Source organism: Malaclemys terrapin, chromosome 23 (genome assembly GCF_027887155.1).
Source record: "Malaclemys terrapin pileata isolate rMalTer1 chromosome 23, rMalTer1.hap1, whole genome shotgun sequence".
NCBI classification, from domain to species: domain Eukaryota; kingdom Metazoa; phylum Chordata; order Testudines; family Emydidae; genus Malaclemys; species Malaclemys terrapin.
In genome coordinates, this window is record NC_071527.1 from 12,942,782 (window position 1) to 12,965,917 (window position 23,136).

The window sequence follows — 23,136 nt, forward strand, 5'->3', positions numbered from 1 at the left end:
AGTTGATTTTAAAAGCAGTTTGGTTTTTATTTTGCAAAATGAGGTGTATTAAAAAAATGTGGGTTTGTTGTTTTTTATTTTAAAGTGGTAGAAATAAACTCAAAACTCCTGTTTGTTGTACAGCCTGAAATGGATTGTTTTGTTTTAAAGCTATGACTTTTTAAATAGAAAAACACCCAAATAAATATTTTATTCTTAAGTTTACAAGACAGTTTCATGTGATTTATAATAATAATATTGTCTGCTCCACAGTACAGTCAAAACATGAGAGACCCTTAGACCAGAGGGTAAACAAGCTTAAAAGAAAAAGAAAAGAAACAGCTGAAAAGAAAATGTCACCAGTATCAGTGACTGATGGATGGATGAAGCCCAGTAAATATATTGTGTTTATTAGTTTGGTTAATTTATGAGGTTTTGTATTTTAAGTAAATGCAAAGGTGTGGGTGAGAAAGATGGTAAAGTTAAGTTTTGTAATATGTTCCTTCCTCCCAGTCAGGCATGTGCAGCTCTCCTGACAATGCTATAGTCAGAGCTACAGGGACACCTCCACCAGAACTGCCAAAGAACCAGAAATCTGCTTTGAGACCTTTAACAAGGCAAAACAGCACAAGAGTGCAGATGAAGCATCAGGGCAGTCCAAACCTCATATGCGTCAAACCCAAGGACAAAACAAAAGACTCTGGTAAAAACCAACCATGCAAACACAACTCCAGTTCCTCAGTGACCACCACGACACCAAGCCCTGAGAAAACTGAGCGAAAACGCCCACATCACAAACCTGCAGCACACGCTCTAGGGGTTGTGAACGTGTACAAAAACACACACATTCACAAACCCGGAACATGCGCTCTAGGGGTTGTGAATAAAAAACCAAGAACTGACAAACCATTCCCCCAACACCATAAGCTCCTCACAGCTCCCCCATAGTCTAGTATTTGGGAAAAGTATGATGCTTCATTCAGAAAACTGATGGACGCAGTATCCTCGGGGGTTCTATAAGAATGGTATTCTAAAAACATTTGGGAAAAATATGATGCTTCGTTCAGAATACTGGTGAATGCTGTATCTTCAGGGGGCCTAAAAGGAAGGAGGGCTGGAAACCACATCAAAAATGCAAAAGCTTTGGCGGGTGACTTTTTGAAAAATACTTCAAATTTTCCAAAGGGTGGCTCTGAGCAGGCGTGACTAGTCATGGAAAGGGGCCTGGGTAAAAGGGGCACCCTCAAGGCTACACATCAGCTCGGGTGTAAACAAAAGGGGGGACAGCGCTGGGTGGACAAACAAATGGCTGCCAAAAAGTTCCAGGCCAGGATCGCTGTAAAAATTTTAAAAAGGGCTAAAGAGGTAATGAGGGGAAAAAACAAAAAGAGATGCCCCCTACTGGAGGCTCTCAAACTGGCTTGTCTGAAAATGGGGAGGTGGAATCAGACTCTCACGCAGAGTCTGGTTTAGAAAATTCCCCAGAGGGCTCTCTAGATGGGTCCCCATCTACTCCCGATGACCCTCACGGAGGCACCTCGGAGTCTGACTCTCAAATAGCATCTGATGTAGAAAGAGGCCACTGATGGTCCCGTAGAGGAACCCCCAAGTAATCCTGAAAATGCAGAGGTGTATATGGAGAGAGTGAGATGTTGGCAACATGAATTACCTAAATTTGGGGGGGGGGGTCAGTGTATTGTGTGGAATTTCGTTTTGTCAATCTTGAGTGAATAAATTCAGCTCAGCAGGTTGTTGAAGCCATACACAGGGGAATACACTTAGTGCTCGATGACGTTAATGGTAGGGTAGGCCCTGATGATTATGTTCAGCTACGTTTAGAGAGCCGTAATTTAACTAACCCTTTGTTTTTGGTCTGAAGAACTAGAGATGAGCTTTCTGCTGAGGGTTTCTTAAATCAGACCTCAAAGCTGCTACAGAGCAATAGAGAGTTGCATGTTGATGGGACATTGCGCCTTGTTGTGACCATTGTAAAAACTAGGGGTGGGGGCATTCGTAGAGTATCCTCAGTAATCAAATCATCCATAAAAAGAGACAATGTTCAGTAGACCTGACTTACACGGGTACCAATCTGTGTTTTGGGGGTGGGCTCTTGGCCTTCATGTCCGACCATAAACCTAGGGATGTGGAATGGTTAGCGGGGGGAGAGAGGGGGCAAGAAAGTTGCATGAGAAACTGGGGTGGTCGGATCAAAAAAAGGTTATGCTCAGTGATGTAGCAACGTTTGAGCAGCATTTAGGAGTCAACATACAGGTGGTGCTGTAAATGGCGAAAGGTGGATGGGGCTTTTTTAAAACGGGCCCAGTGTACCCCAAGACTTATTTCATCCTGTTGCACGATGAGCATTACTGTGGGGTTCTGGATGTGAAAAAGTTGTTCAGAGCAAAAAATTATTGTGAGTTTTGCCACACGGTGTACAGTCACGACCACTCTTGCAGGTATCGTTGCCACCTCTGCCTGAGCGTAACATGCTCAGACAACGTGGGCATGTAGCTGAGGTGTCCTAGCTGTAGACTATATTGTCAGTCCAAAGAGTGTTTAGACAGACGCATCGACTGTGCATCAAAAAAACTAGTCAAATGCCTGTCTAAAACATTGTGTGATAAGTGTCAGTCTTACGTGGGCAAGCGGCACAGGTATAAAGGGAGGCGCTGTAAGCAGTGTCAGGCTTTGATCTCTGGTGATGTAGAAGTCATCTCTGTTTTATGGACAGCCTTAGAAAGCCTGAATCCTCAGAAAAGTATATATTTTTTTTTTATGATTTTGAATAGACGGAGGAGAGTGGGTTGCACACTCCCAATTACATTTTCACTATGTCCCTAAAGCTGGAAAAGTCCTGGGAATTTAAGGACGATGAGTGTCTTTCTATGGTTGTTAAGACCTTTATTGGCAAAGAGTTCCAGGACTGCACATTCCTAGCACACAATTCCAAAGGTTACGATGCGTACTTCATCGTTAGACAGTTACTGAAGGAAAAGATGTACCTAGAACTGATCACTCAGGGTAGTAAACTAATGTGTGTGCAAATTAAGGCCCTGGGCATTTGTTTTATAGACTCTCTTTAAACTTCTTGCCCAGGAAGCTTAGCAAGCTCCCGCAGGCGATGGGGTTTGAAGGGTGCAAAGGGTATTTTCCACATTTTTTTTTTTTAACACTTGAGAAAATCAAAATTAAGCGAGGCCTATGCCCGGTGTGGAGCACTATGGTGTAGAAAGCATGATGCCCAGGGAAAAAGCAGAGTTTCTCGACTGATATTGGGACCACAGGTATGAGACGTTTGACTTGCAACAAGAGCTCGCGTACAACTGTCAGCAGGATGTCAAAATTTTGAGACAGGCTTGTATCCTATACAGAAAAGAGATTATGAAAATGACGGAGACGGGAGAGCAGAAATACATTTTGGGAAGGCTTTTACCGTCCCCGTCAATATGATCGTATATGGGTTTTTTGACAACATCATAGAGATAAATCAGAGGAGAAACGTTCTGTTTGACTATATGTGAACATGGACACCGTGCAGCTCTCACGTGTCTTATCAATGGCCCCTTACACGAAAAAGAATTTCTTAGATGTGTTCCTTTGCGATTACCCGAGCGACGTCTTTCGCGTTCACCTTGTCCGCTGGTGACTCCCCCAAGCCATGATCCTCTTCCAACTTTAGGGGGTGGACAATGAGAGGCCGTCACACTCATTGGTTTGGGTTTCGGGGTCGGGTTCCAAGGTATCTATCAACGGTTGAGTCAAAGGGCCCTCCTTGGAACTCTCACTGTTGTAGCACTTTCTCCATACAAGTCCAAAGGTCCTCGGGGCTAAAACAAAGTCTGAAGTTCTCACGAGGGTGGTAGAGGAGTCCATGTTTCCTCTCAGCCTTTCCACAATTTCTAAAACATGTCTTCTTGATAAGAGATGGCCTCCTCTGCCCGGTACTGGGACTTATGGGGTGATGGTTCTGCATTCTGATTGGCAGAGGGCATTGGGAGGAGTCCTTAGAGGGGTCGCATGACCCTCTTCTGGGCAGTTCACCCCATCCAAGAACCTGCCCTATTTTGGCCAAATCTCCTCTTGGGGCAGTCCTCTGCAGCCAAAACCCATCGCAATTGGTAAAGGGTGGTGGGAGGAGTTCTTAGAGGGGTCACACGAACCACTTCCGGATGGGTCACCCCACCCCAGAATTCCCCGCCCTAGTTGGTCAAACTGGTGGTCCCCAGCGGCTGAAACCCCTCCTGATTGGTAGAGGACGGTGGGAGGAGTTCTTAGAGGGGCCACATGACACACCTTGCTTCTGGTTATGTGTCCGCCTTGACCCCGGAAGTAATACCCCATGGGTGTGGGATTCTGGTGACCGGTGGGCAAGGGGTGGGGTTAATGTTTGAATGATGGTAGGGCCCTTATACTACTGGAGCACCTTCTTCTGTTTGTCTCCGTTGCGCTTCATTCCCCAATCACTCGGCCAGAACAGATGTCACTGATGATCTCAGTTGCCACCAGCTGGACAGTGGGACTTGGGTCTTTCTGTAGGACTTGGAGAGCTGAAATTACAGAGGACAACACGTTAGTGAACAGACTGTCAAATCACAGCTAAGTGTGATCACAGAACCTTGAACTACCTAAGCAGAATGATCACATGGAAAAATGTGAAACTGGGCTCAGTTCTTCTATTGGGATGGAAAATACCTGAGAGATCAATATGCCTCACTTTTCTTATAGTCCCCTGTGCCTGAAATAGCTGGAGACGTATTACCTCTGAATACCACGCTACAGCAGCTCTCCAATACAAAGTTTTAGGTTCCTCCACTGGGTCCCTTTCATGCTCCCCACTGCAGGGAGACCCTGACTCTACCAGAAAGTCATCCACTCTGCTGTAAATGGAAGAAGGCCCATTGTTTCAATAGCTTCCACTTTTAAGTTTATTTTCCATCTCTATTCAGGAGACACTGCCTGAGCTCAACTAAACCTGGAATTTAACAGAGGCCAGGTCCAAGCAGGTTTATGCATGATACAGGGCACCTACTGGAAGAAAAATTGCTGGTGGGAAATTTGAGGTAGCAGAAAGTGGCTACAACTTCTTCTCACCTGGGGAGTCCACAGAGAGCCAATAAAGCCCAAAGAGTGGATAGCACTGGTTGTGGAGGGGGCATTGCCAGGACAACCAGGAGATGTACTGACTCATATCACACCTTCTGCAGCTTCCTCCTTCCGGGAAAATTAAAGCGGACTTTCTACTGGGCAAGAGTGAATTTGTCCTTTGCTGTGTGGCTGATGCACTTTGCACAAGTGGTATCAGTTACTGCGGCTTGTCAGCTAAATTCCTTTAGAACTCACTAATGAGCAGGACTTCAGCTGTATTTATTACTTACACATTAGCAGATGTTCCAGGTCCAGCCATTCCATACGCTGCCTGTCTGTGTGTTCCAGGATGATGCCTAAATACACAATGTAAAATAAATAACGGCAACAATAATAAAACCTTCCCTTGTTGAGTGCAAAGTGATATTAGCAGCCCCTAGACACGTCTTTGGTATCTCCTACTGTGGGCCTAAGGGTGAGCTGTGGGCAAGAGGATGCTAGAGCAGTTTAGAGTCCACACTGAAGAGAATGAGAGAGACATTTTTTAAAAAGAATGTTTACATAAAACCCATTTGTTCCTCTTGCCACTGCTGTCAGTTATTGGAGACATACTAAGATAGTGTCTTGGTCTAGTGGTCTGAGCAAAGGACTGGGGCCAGGAATAAGTGAGTTCTAAGCAGGGATCTCACAAGATGACTGATAGGTGAGACGTAGGCCACAATGCCTGCCTGTCTCACATGGGTGTGTTAGGGTGAAGAGGGCACAGGGCCAAAGAGGAGGAACCTAATGCTTCCTTGACAAGGTGGTGTGGCCAGGAACCTGAAACAGCAGGCGCTATGGGGAGGTGGGCTGCATGCCTCCCAATGATGAAGTAGCAGTGAGGAGCACTGAACAACACTGTGGGTAGGTCTGCACTTTGATCTAGGGGTATCACTCCCAGTTCAATGGGACAGGCCCACACTGGCTCTGACAGCGATAGCATGCTAACATTAGAATGTAGCTAAGGCAGCACGAGCAGTGGGAGGAGCTAGCCACCTTGAGAATAGACTTTGGGGTTTGGATGCGCTCATTCTTGGGGTGGTTAAACCTCCTGCTGCTCCTGCCATCGCAACTACTCTCTATTTCTAGCACGCAGGACTAGTGCGGGTACGTCTCATCAAGCTGGGAATTATACACCCAGCTCGAAGTGTAACCATGCCCTACGTGACAATGTCCCTGCTTCTACTACTAAATGACTGCACCGTGCTTTCCCTGCAATGATCCCGAAGCACTTGATTGGAACTAATCCACCACACTGGAGAGGTAGGGATATTAACATCTCCATCTATGGATGGGAAGCTGAGGCACAGAGAGATTAATGGCAGCTCAGTGCTGCACAGTGGGATTGTTTCTGTCTCCCTCAATGGAAATACCAAAAGGGACACTGGGCATCATCTCTCACCAGCTAAGTTGGCTGCAACTACTCGGATCTCTTCCCAGCTGCTATAGAAGTACGTGATGGTGGTTTGGTACAATTTCTCCAGCAGCTCTGCATTCTCTTTGGCCTAGAGGGAATCAGGGACACATGAGCTCTCTCTGGCTAGAAGTGCCCTTTGACTGCCAGCACATGCTTTTACGAACCACAGGTAAATAAGATAGAGAACAGGTGGCTGGGTAGAAGTGGGAACAATGGGAATCTGTGGCAAATTTACATTTCCCATCACCCTCAGTCATATATCCCACTCTTACAGTTATTTACATTATCTATCACACATCCCCCCCACCTCTACACCACCACTCCAATCAATAATCTTAGACAGTTCAACAGCTCACTCACAAGGTGTCTGCAAATGTCCACCTGGAGCTCTTCAGGCTTCAGCTCGGCTGTGCCACCAAGGTGCTCATTAATTGCACTTTGGAGTCTCTTCTGTCCCAAAAACGGTAAACAGAGGTGAAACGTAGCTCTGCATTCCTGAAAAAGAGCGTCACACCATTGAATTGTTCCCTACCGAGTGCTATGTTCATTCAAAGGGAACTCATCTGCGTGACTGCTCATCTATTCCAGGATGAAAAAAAGGGATTCATCTGGATGGAATTGGCAGAAAACATGCAGGAATGACTAATAGATGGGAGAGCTTCAACTGAAACCTGGAGGTAGCATCAATGTCTTTTGGAAACAGATATACCGATGAAAGCTGCTGCCCCAGGCATATCTGTGGTCTCTCTGTTCTGGGGAGGCAGGGGTCTGGGGTGCAGAGACAGACAGGAACAGAGACCCGTCAGGGTCAGACCCATGACCTCTCCTGGATTTTGGTGAGGCAGCCATGGACCAACCTGGCTGGAACTGACTCAGCAGGAGGGCAATGAACTGAGGGGAGAATTTGGGCCTCCACAGCAGGCAGGAATTACAGAGCTCCCCTGGCATTGGGAGGAAGATTCCTTTTGCTTAGTAAATAAGTCACTGTCAGTCTTACCACTGAAACCTCAGGGTTTGGGTCTTGCAGGTGCAGCAGAAGTGTGACCCAGCTCTGTTTAACCTGGTCGGCGAAATAGGTCTTCCATTTTCTCTTTGTCAGCCGAGCCAGGATGCCAAATAGGACAAAGGCCATTGAGCGAAGAGCATCATCCTCCTACAGCCAAGAAAGCCCCGCAAGTTGGTAACTAAGAGACAATCACATCATGCACTTCGCACAGCCATCTCTTCTACGCTAAAGTAGAGTGATTCCAACTACAGCTAGTCGGAAAAATGGTAATTAACCAATTTTTTGTTCGAATTTGCTGATTCATCAAAATATTTTAGAGACAGTTCAGTTTTGATGAAATTCCTCCGGAAGCCAGGTAGGGGTCCTTAGAAACTTGCCTGGTGTCTTTCCAGTGCACCCATCCAGCTCTGTGGCAGCCGATCTAGCAGGCTGATTGGGATTGTGGGCTTCCAGGCCCCCAGCTTCTGGGACCCTGGGAGTCCTGGCTCTCAAATTTGCAACTCCCTGGCACCTCTAGCTCCCAGAGTTTCCTGGGTTCCCAGCACCGGGATAGTCTGAGAGCAGACTGCCTGGGCCAAGGCTTCCAATAGAGCTAGGTTCAGAATAGTAATTCTGTTTCACAAAGAGTTTTGAACTTTGGGGAGAGGGGTTCCCATAAATAGGAACAAAACCCAAATTTGAAATCTCTAAATTCTGTGCAAAACAGAATTATCATTCCAACCCTCTCACATAAAAATGGTATAGAACAGGCCCAACACTCTCTATTGTACTCTGTAACCCCCATTTCATGGTTATCTAGCTATCTAATCTAGTATTCAGACTTTCTTTGAGGTTCTCAGTGGCAATAAAGAAGAATAGAAGGGTGAGACTGTGGGAGCAGGGATGTCATCCCCATCCTCCTAATGTTCTCCTCCTCTGTAAAACACCTCTCTTCCCTGGGGCCTAAAATCTCTTCACTCCGACATGAGCAATGCCCAGGGAGTCCACATCACGCATTGTAAATGGAGTCAAATCAAGATCGGTTGAACTGGGGTTGGAGAGATTTGTTCACATACATCGTCAAAGTAGGTCCGGATCTGTTGGGTGAGGTCTTTGAAGGAAGAACCTATGTCCTTCTCTTTTAGCTCCTTCAGGACTTTGGCCAGTGCTTTCATGCTCTCGCCAATGACTTCCGAACTGAAAATGTCATGTAAGGCCCCGATCAGTATGTCCAGAAGAAACTTCTTGTGCTTTTTCACCTGTACAAACATATGACATTAAAGAACACTTATCACTGATCACACTTCTAAAAAGTTTTCTTTAGCAGTTATGAAGCTGTGGAAATTTCATTAACCCCGTCTCCCCCCAGAGACCTGTAGCTATATTTCAGACCAAGTGCTAGCTACAATGAGCCCAACTTGGTGCCATAATACACCTGTGTAATCCTATTATTAGATTCCTAGTTACTTAGATTCCAAGGCCAAAAGGGACCATTGTGATTATCCGGTCTGACCTCCTGCATAACATAGAACTTCCCCGAAATAGTCTCTGTTTCAACTAGAGTGTATCTTTTAGAAAAGCATCCAATCTTGATTTTAAAATGGCTAGTGACAGAGAATCCACCACAACCTTTGGTAAATTGTTCCAATGGTTAATTAAAATTACCATTAAAAATGTATGCCTTATTTCCAGTCTGAATTAGTCTAGCTTCATTTTTCCCCATTGAATCTTGTTATACCTTTGTTTGCTAATGTGAAGAACCCATTATCAAAATTTATTCCCCATGTGAGTATTTATAGACTGTCCTCAAGTCACTCCTTAACCTTCTCTTTGTAAAGCTAAATAGATTGAGCTCCTTGAGTCTATCACTAAAGGGATATTTTCCAATCCTTTGATAATTCTTGAGACTCTTCTCTGAATCCTCTCTAATTTATCAGCATCCTTCTTGCATTGTGGATACCTGATCTGGACACAGTATTCCAGCAGTGCTCACATGAGTGTCATAGTCAGAGGGAAAATAACTTCTTTACTCTTCTTCAAGATTCCTCTGTTTATATCTCCAAGGATCATTTCAGCCTTTTGGCCACAACTTCATATTGGGAGCTTACGTTCAATTGATTATCTGCCATGACTCACGTTTTTTTCGGCATCATTGCTTCCTGGGATGGAGTCTCTCATCCTGTAAGTATGGCCTGCATTTTTTGTTCCCAGATGTATACATTTACATATGGTCATATTAAAGTGCACATTGTTGACTTATGCCCAGCTTACCAAAGGATCCAGCTTGCTCTATATTTACTGCAAAGAGGTTACTAGGGTATGTGAGAGAGCAGAATTTGGCCTAGTGCATTTTGTGCAGCCTCTGTAAACTCTGAACAACTCTCTCTCTTGGTTTCTCTAGTTATGCTGCATTCTATTCAGTAATCTCTCTTACCTTCTCAGGCGCCCCATAGACTAAATTTCCCAGGCCTCTCACAGCCATCTGGCGGACAATGCTGTTCCTATCCTGGGACCTTTCTTCCAAGATGCTCAAGACGGACTTAAGGAACGTCTTCTCCCTGAGCATGGGGTCACTCATTAGCTGAAATAAAATCAACATGTCCATTAGCCCCAATATGATCATTAAGATTGGGAATATAATTTGAGCAGACATGGAATACACTAAAAACAACAAGGAGTCCTCCTACAGCCACAGTCTTGTGGATACAGACTAATATGGCTCCCCCTCTGATACTTGGCACATAAGACACTGTAACTTTATTATTCCACACAAATGAGAAATGTCTTAAAACCTGGAGCTTTCCTTTTGGGCACGATCATAGGGATCCACTCACCTCTTGAGAGCCTCTTAGTGGCTGGGTCTGGTACCACAGTCCTTTTCTCACCCCTGGCGTACCCTGCCAGCCGACCTTAGTGAGTCTTCTGTGGCTTAGGCCTCTGGCTGCGTCCCAAAGTCCAAATGAACCCCTTCTGGGGTAGTCAAGAACAATCCCATTGCCCTCACTAGGGTCTCCAGACCCAACTCTGGGTCCTTGAAATTCTGCCCTTTGTTCAAGCTCTCCATAAGCATTGTCCCCTCCGTGGGGCTTATGCCACTGTAGATGGTGAGGGAATCAGGGCCTGCCCATAACTCTGGGTTCCAAACCATGGACCCTGGAAACAGTAGCTAGGCACTGCTTGATTTCAGTTCATTTTTGCTTCTTCCTACCGGCCACTTTTAGCTTCACCCTCACCTCCGGGTTAAAGTTCTTAGGGACCCTCTTCCTGCAAATCCAGCTTAAGCAAATGCTGCCAGAATCAAACTCTGGCTATCCCCTGAATTTCTGTGACCAGAGAGCAGCCCCCTTTCTTGCCCCTCCAGGTCCTGCCAGGAACTGACCTGCTAAGGCCCTGCAGCTCCTTTTAGCTGAGCCTGATGGGCTCTGATTGGCTGCTTTCATGAGTCCTCTCTAGTCAGACCCAGATTTGTGGCTGTTTTCCTGGGGCAGGATGTAGTAGGACCACGGGGTCTCTTGTAAGGAGCCTCAAAGCCCAGGTACAGCCCATCACAGGCACAGATTGATTGTTTTTCTTAGAACCAGATGAGCCCCTAAGATAGTTGCTTAGCATAAGTGGGAAATATGATGCCGATGTTAGAGGAAGGCTGTGGAAAGGGCGGATGGTCCAGCTGTTATCACACTAGCCCAGGACTTAGGAGACCCAGGTTCAATTTCCTGCTCCCTCAAAGACCTTGGACAAGTCACTTAGCCCTTCTGTGCATCAGCTCCCTGCCTGTAAAATAGGAATCATTGTGCTTCCCTACCTCCCAGGAGTGTTGTGGGGATACAGACATTAAAGAGTTTTGAGGTACTCAGATACTACAGTAATGAGAACCTAAGATAGATGTGAATGTATTTGTATTTGCTTATTTTATAGTATTAGGACACTAGGTTCATTCAGAAGATCTGCTGAGCTAAACCAAAATCAGGAGCTGTTGGTTAGTATCAGCACTAGGACTTGGCAGAAAAGGTCCAGGAATTCAAACTCTGTCTGTATCTCTCTCAGCCAGCACCAATGGTTGTGTAGCTAGTATAGGCAATGACAGCAATAAAAATATCAGCGAGAGAATGACTCAGAAAGGTATAATGAAATTCCTTGTGAGGTTTCCATATAAAGGAGGACCCATTCTACTATCTAAAATGACAATTACTCCTATGAAATGAACTGTACAACTCCCAAAAGAAAGGCAAACATGAGACAACAGTCTAATGGTGAAACCGCTCTTCAGAACCCTGTGTCTTACCTGGGCAAGGAAAGCTGTGCTGGTGACTCGGAGATTTTCTGTTGGGGAATTCACCCAGGGGAGGAGGCTCTGTAAGATCTCAGGTGTTATTAGTTCAGCTCTTAGCAGAACACTGGAAGACAAAATAAACCGCTTATGGGGTAGATTGCACACTTCAAAAACTCAGCTGCTCTGAGCATACAGCACTGATATCTAAGAATGGGAGCTGTGTGTTTCCACCCAGGGCACCCCCACAAAGCTATAAACTGGAGGTTCCCTCTCAGCCACTCTATTTGCTACTGATTCCCAAGGATAAAATGATGCCTCCTAGATCTCTTACCTCACCAGCAGACACACTCCCTCATGGTGAGTCTTGGGGTTTTCAAGCAGACTCTGTGTTCTCTGCTCCCTGAGCGCTCTCCCCAGTATCTCATTCCCAGCTCTGAAAAGCACAGCCTCTAATGCTTTGATAGAAATCCTGGGGAAAGAGAGGTACAGAACTGCAGCATTCAGTAGGAAGGTGCAGCCTGAACAGAGCGAGGAAGCCCCGGTTACTTGTCAGGTCTGCTGTTCATCGACAGTTCATCCATTGGCAATATCCTGGACACCAGTGTTCCTGGAAGGACTTGATACCGGGAGGTAAGTTTCAGTCTCATACATCTCATATGACTAGTTTTGGGACAAAATTTTGCAGTCATTTTCCCCTTTCTGCAAGGAGTATGGACACTAGCAGAATACAATAATATGGAAAAGATACATGATCAGGACCCAAACACTGGGGGCATAGAGTGTGGTGATCACTAATGCACATTTTGGGGTCATATCTCCAGATATGACGTTACAGAGTGCTGAATCAGCACTCTGGTCACTATTAGTACTAATTTGGTTCCTCACAGAAGGCCTAATTGGACAGAGGTGTATCTGATTACGAGGTCAGATTGGGGCTAGTGAGTCAAGGAACCAATCATTCCATTAACAGGGAAACTGTATAAAAGGACATGGGCAGGAGCTCTTTGAGGGGAACAGAGAAAGAAACTTGGGTGACCAGATGTCCCGATATTTGGGGCTTTATCTTATACAGGTGCCTATTTCCCCCCACTCCCTGTCCTGATTTTTCACACTTGCTGTCTAGTCACACTAGGAGAAACAGAAAGACAAAAAGCTAGGAGAGCCTGACAAAGTGAGGTCTCTGAGTGGAAACACCTTACCCCCCACTTTTGGAGAAGAGTTTAGAAAGTTGAGATACAACATAAAGGTGACAAGGAGTCCTGTGGCACCTTATAGACTAACAGACATATAGGATGCGTCCGAAGAAGTGGGTATTCACCCATGAAAGCTCATGCTCCTATACGTCTGTTAGCCTATAAGGTGCCACAGGACTCCTTGCTGCTTTTACAGATCCAGACTAACACAGCTACCCCTTTGATACTTAAATATAAAGGTGCTATGTATTGGTAGGGGGATTAAATAGACTATATGTTGGGGCTTACAAGCAAGAAAGTCTCAATGCGGTCTGTGTTTGTCGAAGATGTGGGGGTGCAACACCCCTCTCTGTCACAGCTGGGGGCTCATCAGGGATTTCCCTGTTATCTATGCAAATGGAGAGCCTGCTGGAGAAGCCGGTGTAGAGGTCTGGCAGTCTGGGGGATGGAGGGAACACTGAAATGGGTGGTGAAGCAGCAAAGAGAAGTGTAGAACAGGGGTTCTCAGCCTCTCTGTTTCTGAGCCTCCCCTTACCCTCAACATGCTACAAATACTCCATAGCCCAGTTCCAGGCCTCTGCCCTGCCAGGCATCAGAGTTTGGGGCTCCTGGCTCCGGATTTTAACTCCACAGGGTACAGGGGCTCGGCCTCAGGGTTCCAGCGTGGCTGGCTCAGAGCTTCACCTTTAATGCCAGCCCAGTGATCCAATCCCTGTTGTCCGGTCTCAGCTTCTGGCAGACAGAGACCTAGGGACACCCGGAGAATGGGGTTGCATCCCTGATCATCTTGCCTAATAGCCATTGATGGACCTGTCCTCCATGAACTTATCTAATTCTTTTTTTAACCCAGTTATACTTTTGGCCTTCACAACATCCCTTGGCAATGAGTTCCACAGGTTGACCGTGTGTTGTGTGAAGTAGTACTTCCTTATGTTTATTTTATACCCGCTGCCCATCCATGAATAGAGTTTAGATCCTGGTTTCCTACGAAAAGCCAGAGACATGATAAAACCATGAAGTCTGTAATTTGAGCACCTTGTTGGCATGGAATAAAGAAACACAACAATAATAGAAACTAATAATGTTGTGAGAATGGTGGGAAATGTACATTAATGGGCTACCAGAGCTGAAGTCAACTGATGACTCAGGAATCTCTTAGTGTTAACTGGCGAGGGGCACAGAGTGGGTGCCGAGGGGTCTGGTATGTTAATTCTAGTTCACTAAAAGATTGCCATATGAGTCTCAAATAAAAGCCCATGTCACCAATATCATTGTGAAACGCATGTACAGATGCAGTGCAAAGAGTCATGTATATGCATTGAAAATTACATTCTTATGATCTGTGTCTAGGGACTAGTCACCAGGAAAAGTGAAAAAATGGTTTTCTTTCAGGCAAGAAATGTTTATCCATCTGTTTGTTTACCTGTAAATTAAGCATGTAGAGTTCACATTCAGTTCAGAAGGACTGTGAGAACTTCAAAGAAAGAAAAGTAACAGGAAGTAGACGGGGGTGGGGACCCAATTTTGGGGTACACATCAAAGGTTTGCTCTAGTATATTTGGGGGACAAAGAAGACACCCTGGTATCTTTCACTTAGGAAGTCGATGGACAGCGAGATGGACAGCGGGGTCGCTATCAGGCTTGGTTGAGAACTTTGGGTGAGGAACATCTTTAGACAGGAGGTTAACGTGTTGGTTAAGTTTAGTCTCTAGGAGCATGTTATGATTTCATTTTACATGTAACCATTTTTTGCTTGCATTCTTACTCATTATCACTGGAATCTCTGTTCTTTGATCATCTCTGTTCTTGTTTTCACTATAAATATACCTAAGTGCTGTGTGTTTTGCGGTATAGAGTATAAGTAATAAAGTATAAAGTATAGAGTCTAAAGTATAAGTAATAAACTGGTGTATACTGTTCCATTGGGAACAGCAGGCCTGGTAATTCTGTGGGTGTTCAGTGGATAAAGGTCTGAACACTACAGAACGGTCAGAAGACTCGGGGGTTGGTGTGTGCCTATCACTAACCTGTACAAAGAGTCTGAGGAGGCCTGGATGGCAGTGTTTGTTTTGCCAGAGCCTGGTCGTTTCAGGGAACTGACCCACAGCAGACACAGACAAGACTTCCTCACTCTAAGGGCAGGCAATGGTAAGGTGCCTCGTAACCCTGGGAACTCCTTAGGAGTGTCACACAACTCTATTAGAATTCTCTTTGTTTCTCTCCCTTCCTTCTAATTACCGGCAAGGGTTGTCCTTAGTATGTTGTAGGTCTTTTTGGAATTCCCTCCGGCTGCTTATCCTTGGCAAAGGCATCTCTTGTCCTAGGGTTCGGCTGACCTGCTGCAGGAGAACAGGAAACAACTCTGGGAGCAGCTCCTGCACAGCTTTGCTCGACTGCAGTGCTGACACCACCTCAAAGATGGCACATGTTGCCTGAAAGGAGAGAATGGTAAAAACTGAGATCTCTTCCCAACACCATCACACCCTCTCTCCCCTTCTGAGATCTGCTGTACTAAATTCTCACTTCTGCCAGTAACTTGAATGACTGCGAGCAACTCGCTTAACTCGTGGCTCAGTTTCCCACATCTGTAAAAATGTGTATGACCTACCAAGGCATGTTGTGAGTCCTGAGGAATATTTGCAAAGCGCTGTGAGAAACTTGGTTCAAAGACTTGCTAATTACCAGATGTTATTAAGTAAATCAGCCACATACTCTAAAACTGCCATATTTGTTCCACAGACAGCAGAACTGGACTGAGGGAAATAGTACATCAGAGGAGAAGTGCCCACACAGCAATATTATACCACACTTCTAGCTTTCCATCAGCAGGATTGTCACAGGGCAGAGGAAAGCCTGAAAGACGTGTCTGTCATCTAACTTACTTCGAGAGGTTCAGCAGCTGCAAAATCCCTGTCGATTTCAGTCTCTGAGGTGATGTTGCCTTCTTGGCTTGTTGGAGTCTTTATCTTGTCTTTCAGGACCTGTAGGACTTGAGTGGCAAGCAAGGGGTCTCCTCCCAGAGATCTCCACAGCTCAGTGGTGTAACTGCAATTTAACAGAAGTTACATGTGACCCCTGGACACTTTTGTGGCTCAGACTGAATGCGTCATATTTAAGTAAAGACCAAATTTTCTCCTTGCCAATGATGAGAAAGTTAGGAGTACTGTCCTCCTTTAACGCTCCTCATATTTAAATATTGAGTTTCCAGTTACAGAACTAGGTTAAGTGACCTAGTCGTACTGCAGCCTCACCATTAATACTAGACTGCAGAAGGACAGGACACAGAGCGCCAACCTCAGTTCCTGTTTTCCCTCTTCCCAGTAAATATGGAATCATGAACATGTGGCTCCAAAGATCTGGGGTTTGGAAGGCAGTTGATGAAAGAAAAGCAATATTCCTACTAACTGGATATACAACTATGAGAACGAATATTCACGGCCATCCTATGTCCCCTTCACAAAGGGTGTCCCTACCCTCTGTTTGCCAGAAGCTGGATCACTTGACATTTACCTGTTCTGTTCATTCCCTCTGGGGCATGTGGCACTGGCCACTGTCAGAAGACAGAATACTGGGCTAGATGGACCTTTGGTCTGATCCAGTATGGCCATTCTTATGGTCTTGGATTCCAGCACTGATAACTGATAACTCAGTTAGGGGGCTTTAAATGAAATGATGGATCTGCTTCCAGTCCAGTTTTAAGTACCCAGGACAGCAACTCTATTCTAGCAGCCACACCCTCACTGATACCAAGCGGAGGTCTGATGACAATATTGGCCCTATTCTTTGTAATTAGCCAGGGATTTGGACTTGAAGCTATCATGCTACCAAGAAACCAACAGCCACTGCTAATTTCCAGAGTCAGGTCAATTCAGGTGTCTAGAGAGGTAGATGTTTCCAACAATATCCTCCAGTTATACCAGTAAAGATAGGTCTTTAGGATGTCAAAGCAGCTATTAATTAATGGAAACAGAATGACACTTAATTTCTTTCCGCACCCCACCTTAACATGTTCTTGGACCTTCCTGCAGAAAGACCCAGGCTATTAAACTTTAGGAATTATTCCAAACTCTCTGCTGCTTAAAGAAAGCCCTACATCTCCCAGTAAAGCTGTGGGATCCATGTTTTACCAAGATGAATGCAATAGGTAGCGGTATATACCTGTCCATCGGCAGACGTTCTGTGAGGAGGCTGGAGATCACTGCCTCTACGTGATGGTGAGCGAGACTGCACACTGCCTCCACCAGGAACTGCTTCAAGCTGCCCTCCTGGATAGCAGGCATACAGCTATATATATTATTCACGATATCTGGCACCTGGAAGGAACAAAACCAGAAAGAAATGTCTCTTTTTCTTTCTCTCCATTCATTCTACAGAATAAAAACCTTTATTTAGCCAGTTAGCCAGTTGCTGCTTTTTTAGAAATTCCTCACTTCAAGAAACAAATCTTCAAATATGTCTGCGTAACTTTAACCCACAAAAATTGCCCACACTTGGCTGTAAAAACTAACACTGACACACACATATACATACCAGGTAATTTAATGTGGTGGTGCCCAGCTATGCATTAAATAAACCAGTTCGCATGCACAAAAGGCGGCTTTGTTTGCCCACATTTTGCAGGTGTGATTTAAGCAGCCAAATCCCGACCATTTGCCTCGAAGAATGCAGAGTTCATAAACAACCACAAGCACAAAATATGCAAGTGTTTTAAACACCGTGTGCAAATGCCTGGGACTATGAACAGGTGACGACCTCTCATAGTCATTCCTAACCCTTCACATCTTCAAAACACTGGGTAAACATGGCAGTTCTGCTGCGAGGGTTCCCTGTCCTGAGGCCTTTCACCAGCCTTGTTAGAAGATTTGTGGAGTGCTCCTTTCATCTAGCCCTAACGCACTGGGCTCCAGAATAAGGCATATAAATAGTGGATCCCAAAGACACTATAGTTTTCTCTCTCCCTTCTATTCTTAAAGGGCACGTCTACACAGCAAAAAATCCCACAGCAGTGTAAAAGTGTAGCAGTTCCTGCTCGGGCTGGAGCCCAGGCTCTGAAACCTGGCAAGAGGGTGGGTCTCAGAGCCCAGGCTCCAGGCTGACTGGGAATGACCACAGTGCTATTTTTATCCAGGTAGCCCTTAGCCATAGGCCTCCTAAGAACTGGATGCCTCCAAGTGCCAATCATTCTGTCTTGTATTTTCCCCAGAGTCTGTTTTTTCAAGCCTTTCTTGGCTGAATACTGTGGCAACAAGCTAGACAAATAAATAACCGACCATCTTCCTTTTCCCTTGGATTATCTCTGTCTACTGCGATTGATTCTGCCATTGCCTATCTTAGGGTAGGAACAGAGATGGAATTGACTCTATGTTCGAGGGGGAGAAACAGCAAGATTGTTGTTCATTACACATGAGGGCAAAGCTCTAAAAGTCTAGAGTTTAGGCAGAAAACCTCTCCAGTTTCCCATTTTACCTGGTCGAGCATGGCATCTCCACACTCCTTCAGGATGATCTTCATCCACAGTCCAGCTGCCGTGGCACAGGTGGGGCTAGGAGACAGCATACCTTCCAATGTGGAGTGAATAAAGTCTGTGGCCTGTTCTGTGGGAAAGTACTCACTAATAACCTGGGAACAAATCAAAAACAGGAGAGCCTGCAATGATGTTTGGCTCCAGCACTTTTAAAAATGGAGGCCTAATATCTCTATGGAAAGATATATGCATCAGCAAATTGTTAATTAGCCTCATGTCTAGTGAGCCATTTGTGATTACAATTCTCTCTATAGTCTATATACGACATTTTTGTATTCTACGCTAATGATATCTGGTTAGAGGCAAAGCCTCTGTTGCACAGTTAGCACAACATTTTCTTCCACAGGACAGAAGCGACTTTGTCTGTACAAAGTGCAAGTTGGTCTCCATATTGGAAGAGAAGGTTCAAGGTCTGGAGAAACAAGTATCAACCCTGCGTTGCATACGAGAAAATGAAGATTTCCTGGACAGACGTCAGGATATGCTTCTTCAGGCACAACGTTCTGAAGAATCGGAGCAGGTTGCGCAGAGGGGACTGAGGGATGGTGAAGAAAATTGGCAGCATGTGACCTCCAGAAGAAGAAAGAGGAACGTCCGTGTACCAGCAATGGAGATACAGGTGAGCAACCGTTTCCATGTTCTCTCCACAGGTACTAATGTGGAGAGTGGACTGGATGATACAGTTGAGGGAAGGGAGCAGAAGGAGACTCCACCGATTGGAAGGCATGAGATGCACTGTCCTAGGGATGGGGGTTCCACGACCACCGCTCCCAAGAGAAGGAGGAGGGTGTTGGTGGTTGGGGACTCCCTCCTCAGGGGGACTGAGTCATCTATCTGCCGCCCCGACCGAGAAAATTGAGAGGTCTGCTGCTGGCAAGGAGCTAGATTCACGATGTGCCGGAGAGACTGCCGAGACTCATCAAGCCCTCGGATTGCTACCCCTTCCTGCTTCTCCACGTGGGCACCAATGATACTGCCAAGAATGACCTTGAGCGGATCACTGCAGACTACGTGGCTCTGGGAAGAAGGATAAAGGAGTTTGAAGCACAAGTGGTGTTCTCTTCCATCCTCCCTGTGCAGCGAAAAGGCCTGGGTAGAGACCGTCGAATTGTGAAAGTCAACGAATGGCTACGCAGGTGGTGTCGGAGAGAAGGCTTTGGATTCTTCGACCATGGGATGGTGTTCCAAGAAGGAGGAGTGCTAGGCAGAGACGGGCTCCACCTAACAAAGAGAGGGAAGAGCATCTTCGCAAGCAGGCTGGCTAACCTAGTGAGGAGGGCTTTAAACTAGGTTCACTGGGAGAAGGAGACCAAAGCCCTGCGGTAAGTGGGGAAATGGGATACTAGGAGGAAACACGAGCAGGAGAGTGCAAGTGGGGAGGACTCCTGTCTCAGACTGAGAAAGTGGGACAATCAGTGAGTTATCTTAAGTGCCTATACACAAATGCAAGAAGCCTGGGAAACAAGCAGGGAGAACTGGAAGTCCTGGCACAGTCAGGGAACTATGATGTGATTGTCATAACAGAGACTTGGTGAGATAACTCACATGACTGGAGTACTGTTATGGATGGATATAAACTGTTCAGGAAGGACAGGCAGGGCAGAAAAGGTGTGGGAGTTGCATTGTATGTAAGAGAGGAGTATGACTGCTCAGAGCTCCGGTATGATACTGCAGAAAAACCTGAGAGTCTCTGGATTAAGTTTAGAAGTGTGAGCAACAAGGGTGATGTTGTGGTGGGAGTCTGCTATAGACCACCAGACCAGGGGGATGCGGTGGACGAGGCTTTCTTCCGGCAACTAGCAGAAGTTACTAGATCGCAGGCCCTGGTTCTCATGGGAGACTTTAATCACCCTGATATCTGCTGGGAGAGCAATACAGCGGTGCACAGACAATCCAGGAAGTTTTTGGAAAGTGTAGGGGACAATTTCCTGGTGCAAGTGCTGGAGGAACCAACTAGGGGCAGAGCTCTTTTAGACCTGCTGCTCACAAACCGGGAAGAATTAGTAGGGGAAGCAAAAGTGGATGGGAACCTGGGAGGCAGTGACCATGAGATGGTCGAGTTCAGGATCCTGACACAAGAAAGAAAGGAGAGCAGCAGAATACGAACCCTGGACTTCAGAAAAGCAGACTTTGACTCCCTCAGGGAACTGATGGGCAGGATCCCTTGGGAGAATAACATGAATGGGAAAGGAGTCCAGGAGAGCTTTTGATACGGTCTCCCACAGTATTCTTGCCACCAAGTTAAAGATGTATGAGCTGGATGAATGGACTATAAGGTGGATAGAAAGCTGGCTAGATCATCAGGCTCAACGGGTAGTGATCAACGGCTCCATGTCTAGTTGGCAGCCGGTTTCAAGTGGAGTGCCCCAGGGGTTGGTCCTGGGGCCGGTTTTGTTCAATATCTTAATTAATGATCTGGAGGATGGCGTGGACTATACTCTCAGCAAGTTTGCAGATGACACTAAACTGGGAGGAGTAGGAGATACGCTGGAGGGTAGGGATAGGATACAGAGGTACCTAGACAAATTAGAGGATTGGGCCAAAAGAAACCTGATGAGGTTCAACAAGGACAAGTGCAGAGTCCTGCACTTAGGACGGAAGAATCCCATGCACTGTTACTGACTAGGGACCGAATGGCTAGGAAGCAGTTCTGCAGAAAAGGGCCTAGGGGGTACAGTGAATGAGAAGCTGGATATGAGTCAACAGTGTGCCCTGGTTGCCAAGAAGGCTAACGGCATTTTGGGCTGTATAAGTAGGGGCATTGCCAGCAGATCAAGGGATGTGAACATTCCCCTCTATTCAGCATTGATGAGGCCTCATCTGGAGTACTGTGTCCAGTTTTGGGCCCCACACTACAAGAAGGATGTGGAAAAATTGGAAAGAGTCCAGCAGAGGGCAACAAAAATGATTAGGGGGTTGGAGCACATGACTTATGAGGAGAGGCTGAGGGAACTGGGATTGTTTACTCTGCCGAAGAGAAGAATGAGGGGGGATCTGATAGCTGCTTTCAACTACCTGAAGGGGGGTTCCAAAGAGGATGGATCTAGACTGTTCTCAGTGGTACCTGATGACAGAACAAGAAGTAATGGTCTCAAGTTGCAGTTGGGGACGTTTAGGTTGGATATTAGGAAAAACTTTTTCACTAGGAGGGTGGTGAAGCACTGGAATGGGTTACCTAGGGAGGTGGTAGAATCTCCTTCCTTAGAGGTTTTTAAGGTCAGGCTTGACAAAGCCCTGGCTGGGATGATTTAGTTGGGAATTGGTCCTGCTTTGAGCAGGGGGTTGGACTAGATGACCTCCTGAGGTCCCTTCCAACTCTGATATTCTATGATTCTATGAACATTGTACTAGATATGCCGGAGGTAAGTTTCCAGTTTGTATTCTCTTATATACACTGCATCTTTTTACAACATATAAAATGAAGTAAAGAGAGGCATGCACACAAATATAGGCTAAGGCAAACCCACAAAGTGACAGAATGAAGACTGGGTGGTTTCTCAGCTTGATGTTCCACTAACACAGTTTTTTCTCGTGGATGGCTGGATAGGTCCATGTGTGCGCAGCTGCGTGCGTATTTTCATGTGTGTGCAGCATTCTGTGGAATCTGGTTTTTACATGTTTCAGAGTAGCAGCCGTGTTAGTCTGTATCCGTAAAAAGAACAGGAGTACTTGTGGCACCAAATTTGTTAGTCTCTAAGGTGCCACAAGTACTCCTGTTCTTTTTATGGTTTTTACATGGCATTCATAGCACACATCTATGAAAAGCATCTTGCTGGTTACTAGCAATGAATGCCCCGCTCCCACAGCTCACTCCAAGTACAGAAAGGCATCATGAAAGCGTAAATGTAAAATGAATGGTGCCCCGTCACTAGAACATCTGCACAAGCTTTTTGAGTCAGTTACCCTGGCCATTTTGGAAGATGTCTGAAACAGAGCCTCAGGGTCTGGAGCTGTTAGTGCTTCACGGAGACATCTCAGCTCCTCCGCTGCTGACCCCAGGTTCATGGACTGGCCTGGAGTGGAGAAAAGGAGAAAAAGTACTGTAACGATTAATGAAACTGAACCTCTACTGCATGGATATTCATACAGAAGGATCCATGTGGTATGCTGTTATCAGCATAGTGTAAAATCTTGGCTCCATTGAAGTCAATGGCAAAACTCCTGTTGACTGTAATGAAGTCGGGATTACACCCTAAATGTCTGAAAGTTAACGGCAGTGGTATGTTATTGTGAATGAAACAGGATTAAACAAGCACTGTATTCAGCTTGGAGCAGCTTTCTGGGTGTGTCTGGTTTCAGTAGCCTCTCTGCTCTCAGTATTTAAATCTAATCTCATAGTCAAGTACAACTCATGCAGGTAGATCTCAGGTTCCAATGTAGAGGTGAATCCCTCCACAAAACTCTCATTGTAAAAGAGATGGGGCTGGACAAAACCTTTGGCAGGAAACCTAGGCTCATCAATCACTTCTAAACAATGCTGGGATTTCTATGTTGTACATTCAAAGATTGGAGTCCCTTCTTCTGGTTCTGAATCACCAACACTGTTTTTAGGACTGATTAATAATAATTGGAAATAGGGTGACCAGATGTCCTGATTTTATAGGGACAGTCCTGATTTTGGGGTCTTTTTCTTATATAGACTCC

At 45.7% G+C, this 23,136-nt stretch overlaps 1 protein-coding gene across 1 annotated transcript in view; it reads right to left on the reverse strand.

Annotated features, from left to right (window-relative positions):
* Positions 1-4,428: 4,428 nt before the first annotated feature.
* LOC128828511 (maestro heat-like repeat-containing protein family member 2B) overlaps positions 4,429-23,136 on the reverse strand; it is a 38,208-nt gene continuing 19,500 nt past the window's right edge. Inside the window, exons 18-31 of the mRNA XM_054013238.1 lie at positions 22,396-22,505; positions 18,435-18,587; positions 17,127-17,281; positions 15,851-16,013; positions 15,207-15,400; positions 12,107-12,244; positions 11,788-11,899; positions 9,940-10,086; positions 8,582-8,764; positions 7,518-7,673; positions 6,881-7,015; positions 6,506-6,608; positions 5,355-5,420; positions 4,429-4,526 (exon numbers count right to left, since the gene is read on the reverse strand). Of these exons, the coding sequence (XP_053869213.1) occupies positions 4,429-4,526; positions 5,355-5,420; positions 6,506-6,608; positions 6,881-7,015; positions 7,518-7,673; positions 8,582-8,764; positions 9,940-10,086; positions 11,788-11,899; positions 12,107-12,244; positions 15,207-15,400; positions 15,851-16,013; positions 17,127-17,281; positions 18,435-18,587; positions 22,396-22,505 (1,913 nt within the window). The remainder of the gene's footprint in view (positions 4,527-5,354; positions 5,421-6,505; positions 6,609-6,880; positions 7,016-7,517; positions 7,674-8,581; positions 8,765-9,939; positions 10,087-11,787; positions 11,900-12,106; positions 12,245-15,206; positions 15,401-15,850; positions 16,014-17,126; positions 17,282-18,434; positions 18,588-22,395; positions 22,506-23,136) is intronic.